This window comes from Somniosus microcephalus, chromosome 24 (genome assembly GCF_052327205.1).
Source record: "Somniosus microcephalus isolate GS21.2 chromosome 24, FLI_Smic_1.0, whole genome shotgun sequence".
NCBI classification, from domain to species: Eukaryota; Metazoa; Chordata; class Chondrichthyes; order Squaliformes; family Somniosidae; genus Somniosus; species Somniosus microcephalus.
In genome coordinates, this window is record NC_141010.1 from 57,620,478 (window position 1) to 57,636,856 (window position 16,379).

Genomic DNA, 16,379 nt, shown 5'->3' on the forward strand with positions numbered 1-16,379 from the left:
GGCGCGGCGATGCTTGTGCCGCTCGTGAAATTAACTAGACATTTTGCGGTGGCGCTAAACACTACCGCCACGATCTCCTGCGCCGGCAGATCGTGACGTCGGTCGAGTGCGCAACGCCCCGTTAGCGCCCTGGACCGGATATTGAGTGGCGCCCCCTGCCTTACCGCCTGCCGCTAGCAATGACAGGTTGAGGGGAGCGTTATGCTGTCAGAAAGGGACTGGGGGAGCGCTATTTAAAGGCGACCGCTTCCTGCCTTTTTTTGTCGGTGACATTTTTGCACCACGCATTCTGAGAGAGAGAGAGAGAGAGACTTCTGGAGAGATTCAACGCTGTGTGAAGGAGTTTTGAGTACTGAGCAGCACTTTGCAGGTTTATTTTGATTTGTCCTTCCTTGCTTCGCCCGCGCTCTGAGGTAGCGCCTCGCTCCTCGGCCTTTGCGCCTTAAGACAGATGTGAAGCGCCTGATTTAGCGCTCCAATCACCTCCAGGGGCGATAAAAGCCAAGTTTGCTGTCGGAGGCGATAATTAGCGCCAGGCGCTGAACTTTGCGCACAGCCGATAACGGCGCCCCAAACGGGGCGATACTGAATTTTTCCCCCCTTGACTTTTGCTCGGCTGCCCGTTGCCATGGTGAAGGAACCGCCGCCATTTTGAGACTCTTTTCCATTGGCCAGGTGAGCCACAGGGCGGCAAACAGGCAGCTCACCAGATTCAGCACAGGAAATCGGACCGGAGCTGCCGCCGGATCGCGGTAATTTGCAGCGGCGGAGGGAGGTGGCGATCGTGGCGGCCCAGATTACTACTGCTCCTCCGAAGCCCAAAATTATAATTCGACGCTTACCTTGGTTGGGTCTGTTCGCATCCATGGCCAGTGGGATTGTTTGCGGTCTGCACTCCTGCCTAAGCCAGGTGATGGGGATCCTATTTACATCTTATGGCCCCAATTTCCATGTTAAAAGGAGCACATCGGCTGAAACAGGCAGGCCGCTTTGGACACCCGGCAGTCGGCCCCTTTCAAAATGGCGCCAGCCGCATCCCCGGTGTTAACGGGATGGTGAAGCGCCCGACCCCATTCGGAGGCCATTACCGCCACCAGTTAACGGCAAGCGAAGAGAGTGAGAATCGAGCCCGGTGAGGGTTAAAGAAAAGTAAAGGGTGAAATGAAATGAAGGATTGCTGCGAGTCACTCTGTGCGAGCCCAGCCACGTCACTGATGGGCCTTCACTGTCTCCCCCACCCAGTCAACACTCAAGAAAAGTCTCTGTACTCACCCATATTGCCCCATTTGTCCTGGAATTGCAGTGACTGACACAACAATGATGCCAAACAGGTTCAGTATGGAAAGTGTCAGGATAGTCCTGGAATTAAAGATTGAAAAGACAAGGGTTGGAGTCACTGTCACACAATCACAGCATTATTGAAATGGCCGATGCTCCATTTATGCGATCCAGAGCCAGTTGGCACTGTGATCTAAATGGAATCATGGAATCTTACAGAAGGAGGCCATTCGGCCCATTGTGCCTGTGCCGGCTCTTTGAAAGAGCTCTCCAATTAGTCCCACTCCCTGCTCTTTCCCCACAGCCCTGCAAATTCTTTCCTTTTCAGGTATTTGTCCAATTCCCTTGTGAAAGTTACTATTGAATCTGCATCCACCACCCTTTCAGGCAGCGCATTCCAGATCACAACAACTCGCTGTGTAAAATAAACTCTCCTCGTCTCCCCTCTTGTTTTATTTAGCCAATTATCCTAAATCTGTGTCCTCTGGTTATTGACCCTTCTGCCAGTGGAAACAGCTTCTCCTGATTTGCTCTATCAAAACCCTTCATAATTTTGAACACCTCTATCAAATCTCCCATTAACCTTCTGCTCTAAGGAGAACAATCCCAGCTTCTCTAAAATAGCCCCAGTCTCTCCTCATAACTACAGTTTCCCCTGGGTAATATTGAGGCTTTGGAAAGGGTGCAGAGGAGGGCCACTAGACTAATTGTCATTATAAAGCATCTTGGTTATCATGATAGGCTGAAAGAGCTGGGACTCTGCACTTCAGAGAAGCGTCGAGGTGATCTGATCGAGGTTTATAAGATGATGAAGGGAATAGATTGTGTTCCAGCTGACAGTTTGTTCCAATTAAATAGGTTGGGGAGGACCAGAGGTCACAGTTTTAGGTTGTATACGGCTAGATCTAGGTTAGATGTCAGGAGGTGATTCTTTTCCCGGAGAATAGTGGACCTCTGGAACAGGCTGCCGACTCGTGTGGTGGACGCCAAGCTGGACCTGTTTCTGGCTGGGGCAGAGATCACCTCTTACAGAAGGTAGGTACTGCAGGGAATTCAGGGCCAGAGTGATCTCCTGGACTCGTTTCGATCGCCTATGGGAGAGGAACTTCCCAGAACTTTTTTCCCCCAAATTGGCCTGGGTTTCTATCTGGTTTCTCGCCTCTCTCAGGGGATCACGTGGTTTGGGTGGGGTGGAGAGTGTACACACTGTGATACACAAGGTATTGCAATTGTATGGGACAGGCTGCATGGACCAGAGAGTCTTTAGCTGTTCGTATCCCCAGGATCATCCTGGTGAATCAATGCTGTACGATCTCTATGGCTTTAATGCCCTCTCTTATAAAGGGGCACCCAAAACAAAACACAAGAATCAGCTTTGAGGGGGGGTTGTACATGGCAGAGCCTCCAGGTCAGAGGGTGGCTTTGTTCCATGGGTGGCTGATCTGCAATGCCCGTTCACCAGCCAGGCGGTGAAGGTTGAAAGTGCCCCCAGAGCTGTCGCCCACACCTCTAATACTTGCTGGAGTTCAGGCACCGGGAGGAATCGGCAATACCCCCGTGGTGAGTAGAGCAGGAGATATAGGCTGGATGATTGGATCAAACATCTCTGTGGTATCCTGCCATATCCTGATTGGCCAACCGGGAGGCTAGCTGGTGACGTGCCACTCTCGGGCATGTCACTCTGCCCCAGACGAGAGCTGGTACTGCTAGTAACGCCACCCATCCTGAGGGCATCGAGACCAACTCACAAAGATAAGCTCAAATGCTGGGAGGCACTTGACCATCCAGCTCACCCTTCCTTAGAAACCTATGGTGGCCCCATCACAGTGTCTTGCGAGTGACTCCAGGCTTTGTACCTCCACTAAGTCATGTGCAGTGCCACATTTCAAGTAAGAGCATAGGAACAGGAGTAGCCCACTCAGCCCTTCAAGCCTGTTCCGCCATTCAATTAGATCATGGCTGATCTGTATCTTAACTCCATTTACCTGCCTTGGTTCCATATCCCTTAATACCCTTGCCTAACAAAAATCTATCCATCTCAGTTTTGAAATTTTCAACAGCTTTAGGGAGAGAGAGATTCAGAATTCCATACCCTTTGGGTGAAGCAATGCTTCCTGACATCATCCTTGAACGGCCTAGCTCTAATTTTATGGTCCTCATGTTCTGAATTCCCCCACCAGAGGAAATAGTTTCCCTCTATCAACCCTATCAACTCCTTTAATCATCTTAAACACCTCAATTAGATCATCCCTTAATCTTCTATAAGTGACAGGGAAAGAACCTCCGCCCAGTCTCGGGTCTGGACGGGTTGTTGTTGACTTCACCGTTAAACATTGGTTGGCTCATACCTGTATCGACCAAAGCAGAAGTCCGAGAGGAAGGCTCCCAGGATGGTGAAGGATCGAGAAATGAAGATGAAGACATGGTAGAGGGACGTGGCCTTGCTCTCGGACAGGATGAACACATTAGTGAAGTACAACACCAGGATAACTGGAACAAAACATAAGGTGGCAATGAGAATTCCCACTGGGTTCACAGACACTGACTACTGGCCTGGCTGAACAGAATTGTCCAACAAATCAACTGAGTGCCTTGTGGTGTTTAACCATTACCCTTCAGTGGTAGCACTCTCGGCTCTGAGTCAGAAGGTTGTGGGTTCAATTCCCACTTCAGAGACTTGGCTTTGGGATATTCAGCGAATGGCTCTCCGACCTCAGAACATGCAATAAATGACCTTCTGACCACAGGATATTCAGCAAATGACCCTCTGACCCAGGGATATTTGGTGAATGACCTTCTGAGTCCAGGATGTTCAATGAATGACCATCTGACCCCAGGACATGCAGTGAATGACCTTCTGACCCCATAATGTTTAGGGAATGACCCTCCAAATTCTGGATATTTATTCAAAAAGCCTTCCTACCTCTGATAGTGAGACCCTCTTACCCTGGGATATTTATGGAATGAGCCTCTGACTCAGGATATTTAGAGAAGTTCCCACAGGACACTTGGGGAACAATCATCATATGTAGGGAATGACCCTTGATCCCAGGATATTTATGGAAATTCTCCTTTACCTCGCAGCCCATAGTAAGCAAATTTTTCAAAGAACTCAGTGATCACAATGAAGACAGCAGCAGTAGACAAGTCGAAGAATTTCTGAAAAAAAAAGAATTCAACAATTAAATCGGAGTCTGAACACTCAGAGGGGTTCGGACTAAGACTATCCCTAAACCCCGGCCTTTAGCTTTCATCTCTGTTTCCCAATTACATCCCGTCCTTTCATGAAGGCGCTGACTCCTCACTGGAGTAGAGATTGTTGTTAACAGGTGCCCTCTGGTACCACACTAGAGTCATCCCGTGTTCAGCCTAGACAATGAGTGTTCCACTGTGGCGGGATATCACTCGAATCCCAGACGGCGTGTCAGCCACGGCCCCAGTAGGGGTGTCACGTTTTGCCTCAGTATCCTCTGGACTGTGGTGGGGAACATTACCTAGCTCCTGATCAGTATCCAGGATGTTGATGGGGTAAACGATAGGATTGGGCTCAGATGTGAGGGCTTCCATGGTCAAATAGTCTGTTAACACCCACTGTCTGGACTCACACGTGAAGGATGGTCACGGTACTGATCCACCATGAGAGTCAGGTCCATCGAGAGGGCAGTTTTTGAAAAGTAAACAATTGCAGGTTGTTAAAGTGAGGTCTCCCTCTTATAGTGAGCCCCTGTTTACAATGAAACCTCCGTTACAGTGAATCATCCGTTAAGGCGAAGCTCAAATTCACAATAATCCCATTTACATTACTGCATTCAGCCTCATCTACAGAGTCTAGTTATACAAGATAGCATGGGCAGCAAGAAACCCAGCTCACCAGCAGCCCATCCCCACCCACAGCAAGAAACCCAGCTCACCAGCAGCCCATCCCCACCCACAGCAAGGAACCCAGCTCACCAGCAGCCCACCCCCACCCACAGCAAGAAACCCAACTCACCAGCAGCCCATCCCCACCCACAGCAAGAAACCCAGCTCACCAGCAGCTCATCTCCACCCACAGCAAGAAACCCAGCTCACCAGCAGCCCACCCCCACCCACAGCAAGAAACCCAGCTCACCAGCAGCCCATCCCCGCCCACAGCAAGAAACCCAGCTCACCAGCAGCCCACCCCCACCCACAGCAAGAAACCCAGCTCACCAGCAGCCCATCCCCACCCACAGCAAGAAACACAGCTCACCAGCAGCTCATCTCCACCCACAGCAAGAAACCCAGCTCACCAGCAGCCCACCCCCACCCACAGCAAGAAACACAGCTCACCAGCAGCCCATCCCCACCCACAGCAAGAAACCCAGCTCACCAGCAGCCCACCCCCACCCACAGCAAGAAACCCAGCTCACCAGCACCCCATCCCCACCCACAGCAAGAAACCCAGCTCACCAGCACCCCATCCCCAACCACAGCATGAAATCCAGCTCACCAGCAGCCCATCCCCAACCACAGCAAGAAACCCAGCTCACCAGCACCCCATCCCCAACCACAGCATGAAACCCAGCTCACCAGCAGCTCATCTCCACCCACAGCAAGAAACCCAGCTCACCAGCAGCCCACCCCCACCCACAGCAAGGGACCCAGCTCACCAGCAGCCCATCCCCACCCACAGCAAGAAACCCAGCTCACCAGCAGCCCACCCCCACCCACAGCAAGAAACACAGCTCACCAGCAGCTCATCTCCACACACAGCAAGAAACACAGCTCACCAGCAGCTCATCTCCATCCACAGCAAGAAACCCAGCTCACCAGCAGCCCATCCGCACCCACAGCAAGAAACCCAGCTCACCAGCAGCCCACCCCCACCCACAGCAAGAAATCCAGCTCACCAGCAGCCCACCCCCACCCACAGCAAGAAACTCAGCTCACCAGCAGCCCATCCCCACCCACAGCAAGAAACCCAGCTCACCAGCAGCCCACCCCCACCCACAGCAAGAAACCCAGCTCACCAGCAGCCCAGCCCCACCCACAGCAAGAAACACAGCTCACCAGCAGCTCATCTCCACCCACAGCAAGAAACACAGCTCACCAGCAGCCAATTCCCATCCACAACACAAGATGTAGACTCACCAACTGTCTGCCCCACCCCCCCGGCACATAACCCGCACTCACCAGCTGTCTGCCCCACCCCCTGGCACATAACCCGCACTCACCAGCAGTCTGTCCCAGGCTCGTCCACTCACTTTGGCTGACTCCGGCTTTGAAGCTGAAAGAAACACAAAGACACTGTTGGGTTTGACGGGCAGTGAGATATTACAGTGTGTGGAGCTTTACTTAATGGACTACAGTCCTGGTAGTGAATGGGCCAATGACATCAGAAGAAGATATTATCAGCATTTAGTGCGACAAAGGGTGATCCCAGACTTGGGAATCTAAGGGGAATATTTCGATTGTGGCACTCCCAAAATGTCCCCACTAAATTACAAGGAAAGAATTTTCACTTGGTTTCTTTGCGACAACCAAACTCAAATTGTCTGGATTGTGAAGGGTATTCATCAAACTGATCCAGGCAATCATCCCCTGTGTTGAACGGATGGAATCTCATGGGAGGAAATTAGGAGCAAGAAGCACGAGGAAAAACCTACTTGACCTGGTCCTCACCAATCTACCTGTCACAGCTGCATCTGTCCATGAGAGCATTGGTAGCAGTGACCACCGCACAGTCATTGTGGAGACTAAGTCCCGTCTTCACACTGAGGACACCCTCCATCGTGTTGTGTGGCACTACCACCGTGCTAAATGGGATAGATTCAGAACAGATCTAGCAGCTCAAAACTGGGCATCCATGAGGCGCTGTGGGCCATCAGCAGCAGCAGAATTGTATTCCACCACAATCTGTAACCTCATGGCCTGGCATATCCCTCACTCTACCATTACCATCAAGCCAGGGGACCAACCCTGGTTCAATAAGGATTGCAGAAGTGCATGCCAGGAGCAGCACCAGACATACCTAAAAATGAGGTGCCAACCTGGGAAAGCTGCAACACAGGACTACATGCATGCTAAACAACGGAAGCAGCATGCTATAGACACAGCTAAGCGATCCCACAACCAAAGGATCAGATCAAAGCTCTGTAGACCTGCCACATCCAGTTGTGAATGGTGGTGGACCATTAAACAACTGATGGGAGGAGGAGGCTCCATGAATATCCCCATCCACAATGATGGTGGAACCCAGCACGTGAGTGCAAAAGACAAGGCTGAAGCGTTTGCAACCATCTTCAGCCACAAGTGTCGAGTGGATGATCCATCTCGGCCTCCTCCCGAGGTCCCCACCATCACAGAAGCCAGTCTTCAGCCAATTCGAGTCACGTGATATCAAGAAACGGCTGAGCGCACTGGATACAGCAAAGGCTGTGGGCCTCGACAAAATCCCGGCTATCGTGCTGAAGACTTGTGCTCCAGAACTAGCCGCACCTCTAGCCAACCTGGTCCAGTACAGCTACAACACTGGCATCAACCCGACAATGTGGAAAACTGTCCAGGTCTCCACAAAAAGCAGGACAAATCCAATCTGGCCAATTACCGCCCCATCAATCTACTCTCAATCATCAGCAAAGTGATGGAAGGTGTCGTTGACAGTGCTATCAAGCGCGACTTACTTATTAATAACCTGCTCACCAATGCCCAGTTTGGGTTCTGCTAGGACCACTCGGCTCCAGACCTCATTACAGCCTTGGTCCAAACATGGACAAAAGAGCTGAATTCCAGAGGTGAGGTGAGAGTGACTGCCCTTGACATCAAGGCAACATTTGACTGAGTGAGACATCAAGGAGCTCTAGTAAAATTGAAGTCAATGGGAATCGGGGAAAACTCTCCACTGGCTGGAGTCATACCTAGCAGAAAGGAAGATGGTTGTGGTTGTTGGAGGTCAATCACCTCAGCCCCAGGACATCGCTGCAGGAGTTCCTCAGGGCAGTGTCCTAGGCCCAACCATCTTCAGCTGCTTCATCAATGACCTTCCCTCCATCATAAGGTCAGAAATTGGGATGCTCGCTGATGATTGCACAGTGTTTAGTTTCATTCGCAACGCCTCAGATAATGAAGCAGTCCATGCCCACATGCAGCAAGACATTCAGACTTGGGCTGATAAGTGGCAAGTAACATTCGTGCCACACAAGTGCCAGGCCATGACTATCTCCAACAAGAGAGTGTCTAACCACCTTGACATTCAATGACATTACCATCACCGAATCCCCCAACATCAACATCCTAGGAGTCACCATTGACCAGAAACTTAACTGAACCAGCCACATAAATACTATGACGACAAGAGCAGGCCAGAGGCTGGGAATTCTGCAGCGAGTGTCTCACTCCCTGACTCCCCAAAGCCTTTCCACCATCTACAAGGCACAAGTCAGGAGTGCGATGGAATACTCTCCACTTGCCTGGATGAGTGCAGCTCCAACAACACTCAAGAAGCTCGACACCATCCAGGACAAAGCAGTCCGCTTGATTGGCACCCCATCAACCACCTTAAACATTCACTTCCTCCACCACCGGCGCACCGTGGCTGCAGTGTGTACCATCTACAAGATGCACTGCAGCAACTCGCCAAGTCTTCTTCAGCAGCACCTCCCAAATCCACGACCCCTACCGCCTAGAGGACAAGGGCAGCAGGCGCATGGGATCACCACCACTCCCCTGCAAGTTCCCCTCCAAGTCTCACACCATCCTGACTTGGAAATATATCGCCGTTCCTTCATAGTTGCTGGGTCAAAATCCTGGAACTCCCTCCCTAACAGCACTGTGGGAGTACCTTCACCACACGGACTGCAGCAGTTCAAGAAGGCGGCTCACCACCACCTGCTCAAGGGCAATTAGGGATGGGCACTAAATGCTGGTCTTGCCAGCGACGCCCACATCCCATAAACGAATATAAAAAACGTCTTTCACCCAAAGGATAATCAAGCTGAGGAATAAATCACAAGTGAAAAACATTAGAAAGAAAGAAAGACTTGCATTTATATAGCGGCTTTCACAACCTCAGGATGTCCCAAAGCGCTTTAAGAACATAAGAAATAAGAGCAGGAGTAGGACATACGGCCCCTCGAGCCTGCTCCGCCATTCAATAAGATCATGGCTAATCATCGACCGCAACTCCACTTTCCCGCCCGATCCCCATATCCCTTGATTCCCCTAGAGTCCAAAAATCTATCGATCTCAGCCTTGAATACACTCAAAGACTCAGCATCCACAGCCCTCTGGGGCAGAGAATTCCAAAGATTCACAACCCGCTGATTGAAGAAATTCCTCCTCATCTCTGTCTTAAATGGCTGACCCCTTATCCTGAGACTGTGCCCCCTGGTTCTGGACACTTCAGCCAGGGGAAACAACCTCTCAGCATCTACCCTGTCAATCCCCTTCAGAATCTTGTATGTTTCAATGAGATCACCGCTCATTCTTCTAAACTCCAGAGAGTATCGGCCCAATCTACACAATCTCTCCTCATAGGACAGCCGACAGCCCTCTCATCCCAGGAATCAATCTAGTGAACCTTCGTTGCTCCGCCTCCAAGGCAAGTATATCCTTCCTTAGATAAGGAGACCAAAACTGTGCCCAGTACTCCAGGTGTGGTCTCACCAAGGCCCTGTACAATTGTAGCAAGACTTCCTTACTCTTATACTCCAACCCCCTTGCAATAAAGGCCAACATGCCATTTGCCTTCCTTATTGCTTGCTGTACCTGCATGCTAGCTTTCTGTGTTTCTTGCAGGAGGACACCCAAATCTCTCTGAACACCAACATTTGAAAGTTTCTCACCATTTAAAAAATATTGTTTTTCTATTCTTCCTACCAAAGTGAATAGCCTCACATTTCCCTACATTATACTCCATCTGCCCCCTTATTGCCCACTCACCCAGTCTATCTATATCCCTTTGCAGACTCTGTGTTCTCCTCACAGCTTACTGTCCCACCTAGCTTTGTATCATCAGTGAACTTGGATACATTACACTCGGTCCCTTCATCTAGGTCATTAATATGGATTGTAAATAGCTGAGGCCCCAACATGATCCTTGCGGCACCCCACTAGTTACAGCCTGCCAACCTGAAAAAGGCCCGTTTACCCCTACTCTCTGTTTTCTGTCCGTAAACCAATCCTCTATCCATGCTACTATATTACCCCCAACCCCATGAGCCCTAATCTTGTGTAATAATCTTTTATGTGGCACCTTATCGAATGCCTTTTGGAAATCCAAATATACTACATCCACTGGTTCCCCTTTATCTACCTTGCTAGTTACATCCTCAAAAAACTCTAATAAATTTGTCAAACACGATTTCCCTTTCATAAAACCACGTTGACTCTGCCTAATCATGTTATGATTTTCTAAGTGACTTAATACCATTTCCTTAACAATGGATTCCAGCATTTACCCAATGACTGATGTCAGGATAACTGGCCTGTAGTTCCCTGTTTTTTCTCTCCCTCCTTTCTTGAATAGTTGTGTTACATTTGCGACCTTCCAATCCGCTGGGACCATTCCAGAATCTAGGGAATTTTGGAAGATCAAAACCAATGCATCCACTCTCTCTTCAGCCACCTCCTTTAGAACCCGAGGATGTAGGTCGTCAGGTCCAGGGGATTTGTCGGCTTCTAGTCCCATTAGTTTCTCTAGTACTTTTTCTCTACTTATATTAATTATGTGAAGTTCCTCACCCTCATTAGACCCTTGGTTCCCCACCATTTTTGGTATGCTTTTTGTATCTTCTACTGTGAAGACAGATACAAAATATTTGTTTAATGTTTCTGCCATTTCCTTATTCCCCATAATAATTTCTCCTGTCTCAGCCTCTAAGGGACCAACGTTTACTTTTGCTACTCTTTTTCTTTTTACATACTTGTAGAAACTCTTACAATCTGCTGTTATATTTCTTGCTAGTTTTCTCTCATTCTATTTTTTCCCTTTTTATCAATTTTTTAGTCAACCTTTGCTGGTTTCTGAAACTCTCCCAATCCTCAGGCTTACTATTATTCTTTGCAACATTATAAGCTTCTTCTTTCAATCTAATGCTATCCTTAACTTCTTTAGTTAGCCACGGTTGGATCACTTTTCCCGTGGAGTTTTTGTTTCTATATGGAATGTATTTTTGTTGAGAATTATGAAATATTTCTTTAAATGCTAGCCACTGCTTATCTACCGCCATACCTTTTAATCTATTTTTCCAATCTACCTTAGCCAACTTGCCCCTCATACCTAGGTAATTGGCTTTATTTAAGTTTAAGACTCTAGTTTCGGACTTAGGCAAGTCATTCTCAAAATTAATGTAAAATTCTATCATATGATCACTCTGCCCCAGAGGATCCTTTACTATGAGATTGCTAATAACCCTGTCTCATTACACAATACAAGATCTAAAATAGCCTGTTCCCTGGTTGGTTCCATGACATATTGTTCTAGGAAACTGTCCCAAATGCATTCCATGAACTCGTCCTCCAGACTACCTCTGCCAATTTGATTTGTCCAGTCTATATGAAGATTAAAGTCCCCCAAGATTATTGCATTACCTTTGTTGCAAGCTCTTATTTCTTGATTAATATTCTGTCCAACAGTATAACTACTGTTAGGGGGCCTATATACTACTCCTACCAGCCAATGAAGCATGTTTGAAGTGTAGTCACTGTCGTAATGTAGGAAACGTGGCAGCCAATCTGCGCACAGCAAGATCCCACAAACAGCAATAAAATAAATATCCAGATCATCTGGTTTTTTTTAGGTGTTGGTTGAGGGACTGATATAAATGTGTTCAATAGACATGTTTGTATAGAACCGAAGGATATAGGAGGGATCGAGAGCAATAGAAGAGGAATAGGTGTGTTGGGCCAATGCCATTTCCTTTTTCTTAAATTTCTTATGAATGGATTACTCTTGATGCTGTCCGAAAGGGCAGAGTGTGTTGTGTTTGACTGGAACATCGGAATCAATAGACTATGAAAGACCAAGGTTCATCTAGTTCACCTTCCACCATCCTGGTAGTCACATGATACAGCAATAATGGAGTTATTGACTAATCGCAGCGATCAATCTCTGTCAATTAGTCTACAACAGACCCAGACATGAGGCAAGGAAAACCCCCAGTGTTGGAGAGCATTGGGAACCAGAGGTCCAAAGTCACCTCTTCCTCCCGAGCTCGCTACACTCACCACACGACATGTCTCAAATTACTCAGATACTGGATCCCAAAATAGTTCTTCTGAAAGAAATCTATCTCATTTGCATTTGAATGAATCAATACTAACTGCTTCCACCGTCTCCGTAGGCAGCCAGTTCCATAGATTGGCCACTCACTCACTGAAATCCACAGACTAGTTTTGAATTTAACCCTCTTCAAGTGCAGGCCGTGACCTCTGGTTCTGCTGTTCTGGACAAGTCATGATTTACATTATCTAGTCCATTAGAATCTAAAAAACAGCAATCATATCATCTCTCAACCTTTTCCAGTGAGAACCTGCCCAATTTACATCATCGCTCCTCCTAATCCAATCCTTTCAGTCCCTCAATCATTCTGGTTGCTTTCTTCAGTATCCTTTCAGTTGATTGATTACTTGTAGTCCTGGAGCAGTGTTTGAAATCCACCTGAATAGGTAGACGGGGCCTCGGTTTAACGTCTCATCCAAAAGATGGCATCTCCGACAGTGCAGCACTCCCTCAGCACTGCACTGGAGTGTCAGCATAGATTTGGTGCTCAAGTTTCTGGAGTGGGAATTAAACCCACAAGCTTTTAAACAAATTTATTGCAATCAAACTCTGAGCTGAGAGGGACGGTGCCAGGTCAACTGTGCACCGACAATGATTTATACAAGGTTCTTTTAGGTGATTTTATTGTTCTGGCTGTGGAGCCATCGCCAGTGCCAGCAGTGATAAGATCACTCTGCTGGGCCTTCGCCTATGGAGGCTGGTGGTGCGAGCCTTCCCAAGATGGGTTTGGTGACTCCGATATAAATCTGTGATACAAATCGTGAACACAATGCACACTTACAGTGTCCACCGTGGCTCAGAGGCGCTCTCACCTCTGAGGCAGAAGGTTTTAGGTTCGAGTCCCACTCCAGACACTTGAGCACATAATCTAGGCTGACACTCCCAGTGCTGTAATGTCTGAGGTGGCATCTTTCGGGCGAGACGTTAAATCGAGGCTCCATCTGCCCTTTCAGGTGGATGTAAAAGACCCTATGGCACTATTTCGAAGAAGAGCTGGGGAGTTTCCCCCGCTGTCCTGGCCAATATTTATCCCTCAATCAACATCACATACAGATTATCTGGCCAGTACCACATTGTTGTTTGTGGGAGCTTGCTGTGCGCAAATTGGCTGCTGCGTTTCCTACATTACAACAGTGACCACACTTCATTGGCCGTAAAGCTCTTTGGGACGTCCTGAGGCCGTGAAAGGCACTATATAAATACAAGTCTTTCTTTCTTTCTATCCAGCGTGTGATCCTCCAGAGCCTGCAGGATAAGTTAGCCCCATGGGCTTGGAGAACAGCCCACCAGCTGTCAATAATAAACATGTTTAAAGCTGGAAGGTGTGATGAAATATGTCATTCATCAGACTCTGTATTTAACTACATATATTGTATTGCCTGCTCCTGTGTTTTACCTTGTATTGTATATAGTGCACCGCCCCCTTTCTCCCCATTGGATGTGTCGGCTCCGCCCATATTTGGCCCTACTTAAGACAAGCCCAGGTTTGTCTTGCAGCAGAATGCTAGGTGAAAACACAGGCATCTTTCTTTGCTAATAAAAGCCTTGTTTTATCCAGTTAACTTTGAGCCTTGAAGTTATTGAGGCGCATCAGAAGGCATGGCTGAATGTTTCTAAATGGTTTTCTTCCTGATAGTGAGGAGCTGTGTGCGAGCAGCTTTCCGACGCTGCTGTTTGCCAAGTTTGGCTGAACACACGTGCATTTTATTCGCAATCACGCTTCATAAATCAACTCCGCTGCTTTTCCAATGAGCCTGGCAAAAAAAAACCATTGTGCTTTTTAAAAAAAAAAAAAAATTGTTTTGGAAAAGTGGAGCATTTTTTTCCCTTCAGAGCATTGGACCGTGAGTTGATGGAGGAGCTCAGCGCCAGTCACTCTCGAGCATCACCTCGGGCTCATTAGCCCTCTCCCACCCCCCTCCGCTTCCTACAGCACCTTCCTGGTAGACAGTTTCCAGACTAACAGCAGCACAGAGCTCCGAGCCTCCCCAACCCCGGCCTCCAGTCCTGGCCCATTCATTTGTTTTAAACTACTTTGCGCAGGATTCCAGTGTGAGTCAGGACAGGAGCCTGAAGCAGTCAGACGGGCCTGGGGGGGAAGCAAGGAGCGCAGGAGGCATCGACCGGACGGCGGTGTGCGATGGACTGTCTATAGGGCCGGAATTTGCGGTGTGTAATAACGGCGAACTAACAGTGCTCGCTGTTATTACCCCTTTGAAACTGACCACAGCTTCAGGATTTAGCGCATATGCATCTAAACACAGAAATCCTGAAGTTGCAGTCAGTCATTCACTGCTCCGACACTGGCTGCGCTGTGGCCCTCCCCCAAATAATCGGTAATCAGTAAAACTGACAAAAACTTGGGTTTTTCCGTGGTAATAGCGCTGTTAAATACCCCATTAAAAGTTAGGCCTTGTTGGATTAGGTGTAACTGGGGTATTGACTGCTAAACAAAGGTTGTGGCTCTGAAAAACTCATTTAAATTTTGTGGAGTGTCAAAATTTCTCCATTATGATAAAAATTTAAGAAACTTTTTAAAAATAAATTATATATTGTTCATATTTATTTCAGGTTTACCTTTTCCCCGTGTCAGAGCCCCAATCTTTGTTTCGCTCTCTGTAACATTTTTTTAAAAGCCAGGATAAAAGCAGCTTCTCACTTCCTGCTTCCCTGTCTCAGAGAATTCTGAAATGTGATTGGCTGCTTAGACAGCTTGTTGATGTCACAGCAGAGCGCTCTAGGGATTCCCCATGATATTGCACTGAAATCAGCTACATAAGAACATAAGAACATAAGAAATAGGAGCAGGAGTAGGCCAATTGGCCCCTCGAGCCTGCTCCGCCATTCAATAAGATCATGGCTGATCTGATCCTAACCGCCAATCCACTATGACAGGACTATCTCCTGAATCTAACAGCATTAGACACACGAAAAACAGGAGCAGGATCAGGCTACACGGCCCCTGGGCCCGCTCCGCTACCCACAGGGCCATGACCTATCCGAACCTAGACTCATGTCCAAATTCCTGCCCGCTCCCCGTAACCCTTAATTCCCTTTTCTACTAGGAAACTGTCTATTTCTGTTTTAAATTTATGTAATGATGTAGCTTCGACAGCTTTTTGGGGCAGCATATTCCATGGACCTACCACCCTCTGAGTGAAGTAGTTCCTCCTCATCTCAGTTTTGAAAGAGCAGCCCCTTATTCTAAGACTATGCCCCCTAGTTCTAGTTTCACCCATCATCTGGAACATCCTCCCTGCATCCACCCGATCCAACCCCTTCATAATCTTATATGTTTCAATAAGATCGCCTCTCATTCTTCTGAACTCCAATGAGTAGAGTCCCAATCTACTCAACCTCTCCTCATATGTCCATCTCCTCATCCCCAGGATTAATCGAGTGAACCTTCTTTGTACTGACTCGAGAGCAAGTATGTCCTTTCTTAAGTATGGACACCAAAACTGTATGCAGTATTCCAGGTGCGGTCTCACCAATACCTTGTACAACTGAAGCAATACCTCCCTATTTTTATATTCTATCCCCCTAGCAATGAAAGCCAACATTCCATTGGCCTTCTTAATCACTTGCTGCACCTGCATACTAACCTTTTGAGTTTCGTGCACCAGGACCCCCAGATCCCTTTGTACTTCAGTACTTTCAAGTTTCTTGCCATTAAGATAATAACTTGCTCTACGATTTTTCCTGCCAAAGTGCATAACCTCACACTTTCCAGTATTGTATTCCATCTGCCAAATCTCTGCCCACTTACTTAGCCTGTCTATGTCCCCTTGCAGGTTTTTTATGTCCTCCTCACTCACTACTTTCCCTCCCATCTTAGTATCATCTGCAAACTTTGATG

General features: G+C 47.9%; 1 protein-coding gene across 1 annotated transcript in view; it reads right to left on the minus strand.

The window, feature by feature from the left end:
* The window catches only part of LOC147101490 (solute carrier family 15 member 1-like), a 171,476-nt gene that overhangs the window by 95,128 nt on the left and 59,969 nt on the right, over window positions 1-16,379 (minus strand). Inside the window, exons 2-5 of the mRNA XM_085966025.1 lie at window positions 6,474-6,526; window positions 4,356-4,437; window positions 3,627-3,768; window positions 1,273-1,359 (exon numbers count right to left, since the gene is read on the minus strand). Coding sequence (XP_085822151.1) covers window positions 1,273-1,359; window positions 3,627-3,768; window positions 4,356-4,437; window positions 6,474-6,526 — 364 coding nt within the window. The remainder of the gene's footprint in view (window positions 1-1,272; window positions 1,360-3,626; window positions 3,769-4,355; window positions 4,438-6,473; window positions 6,527-16,379) is intronic.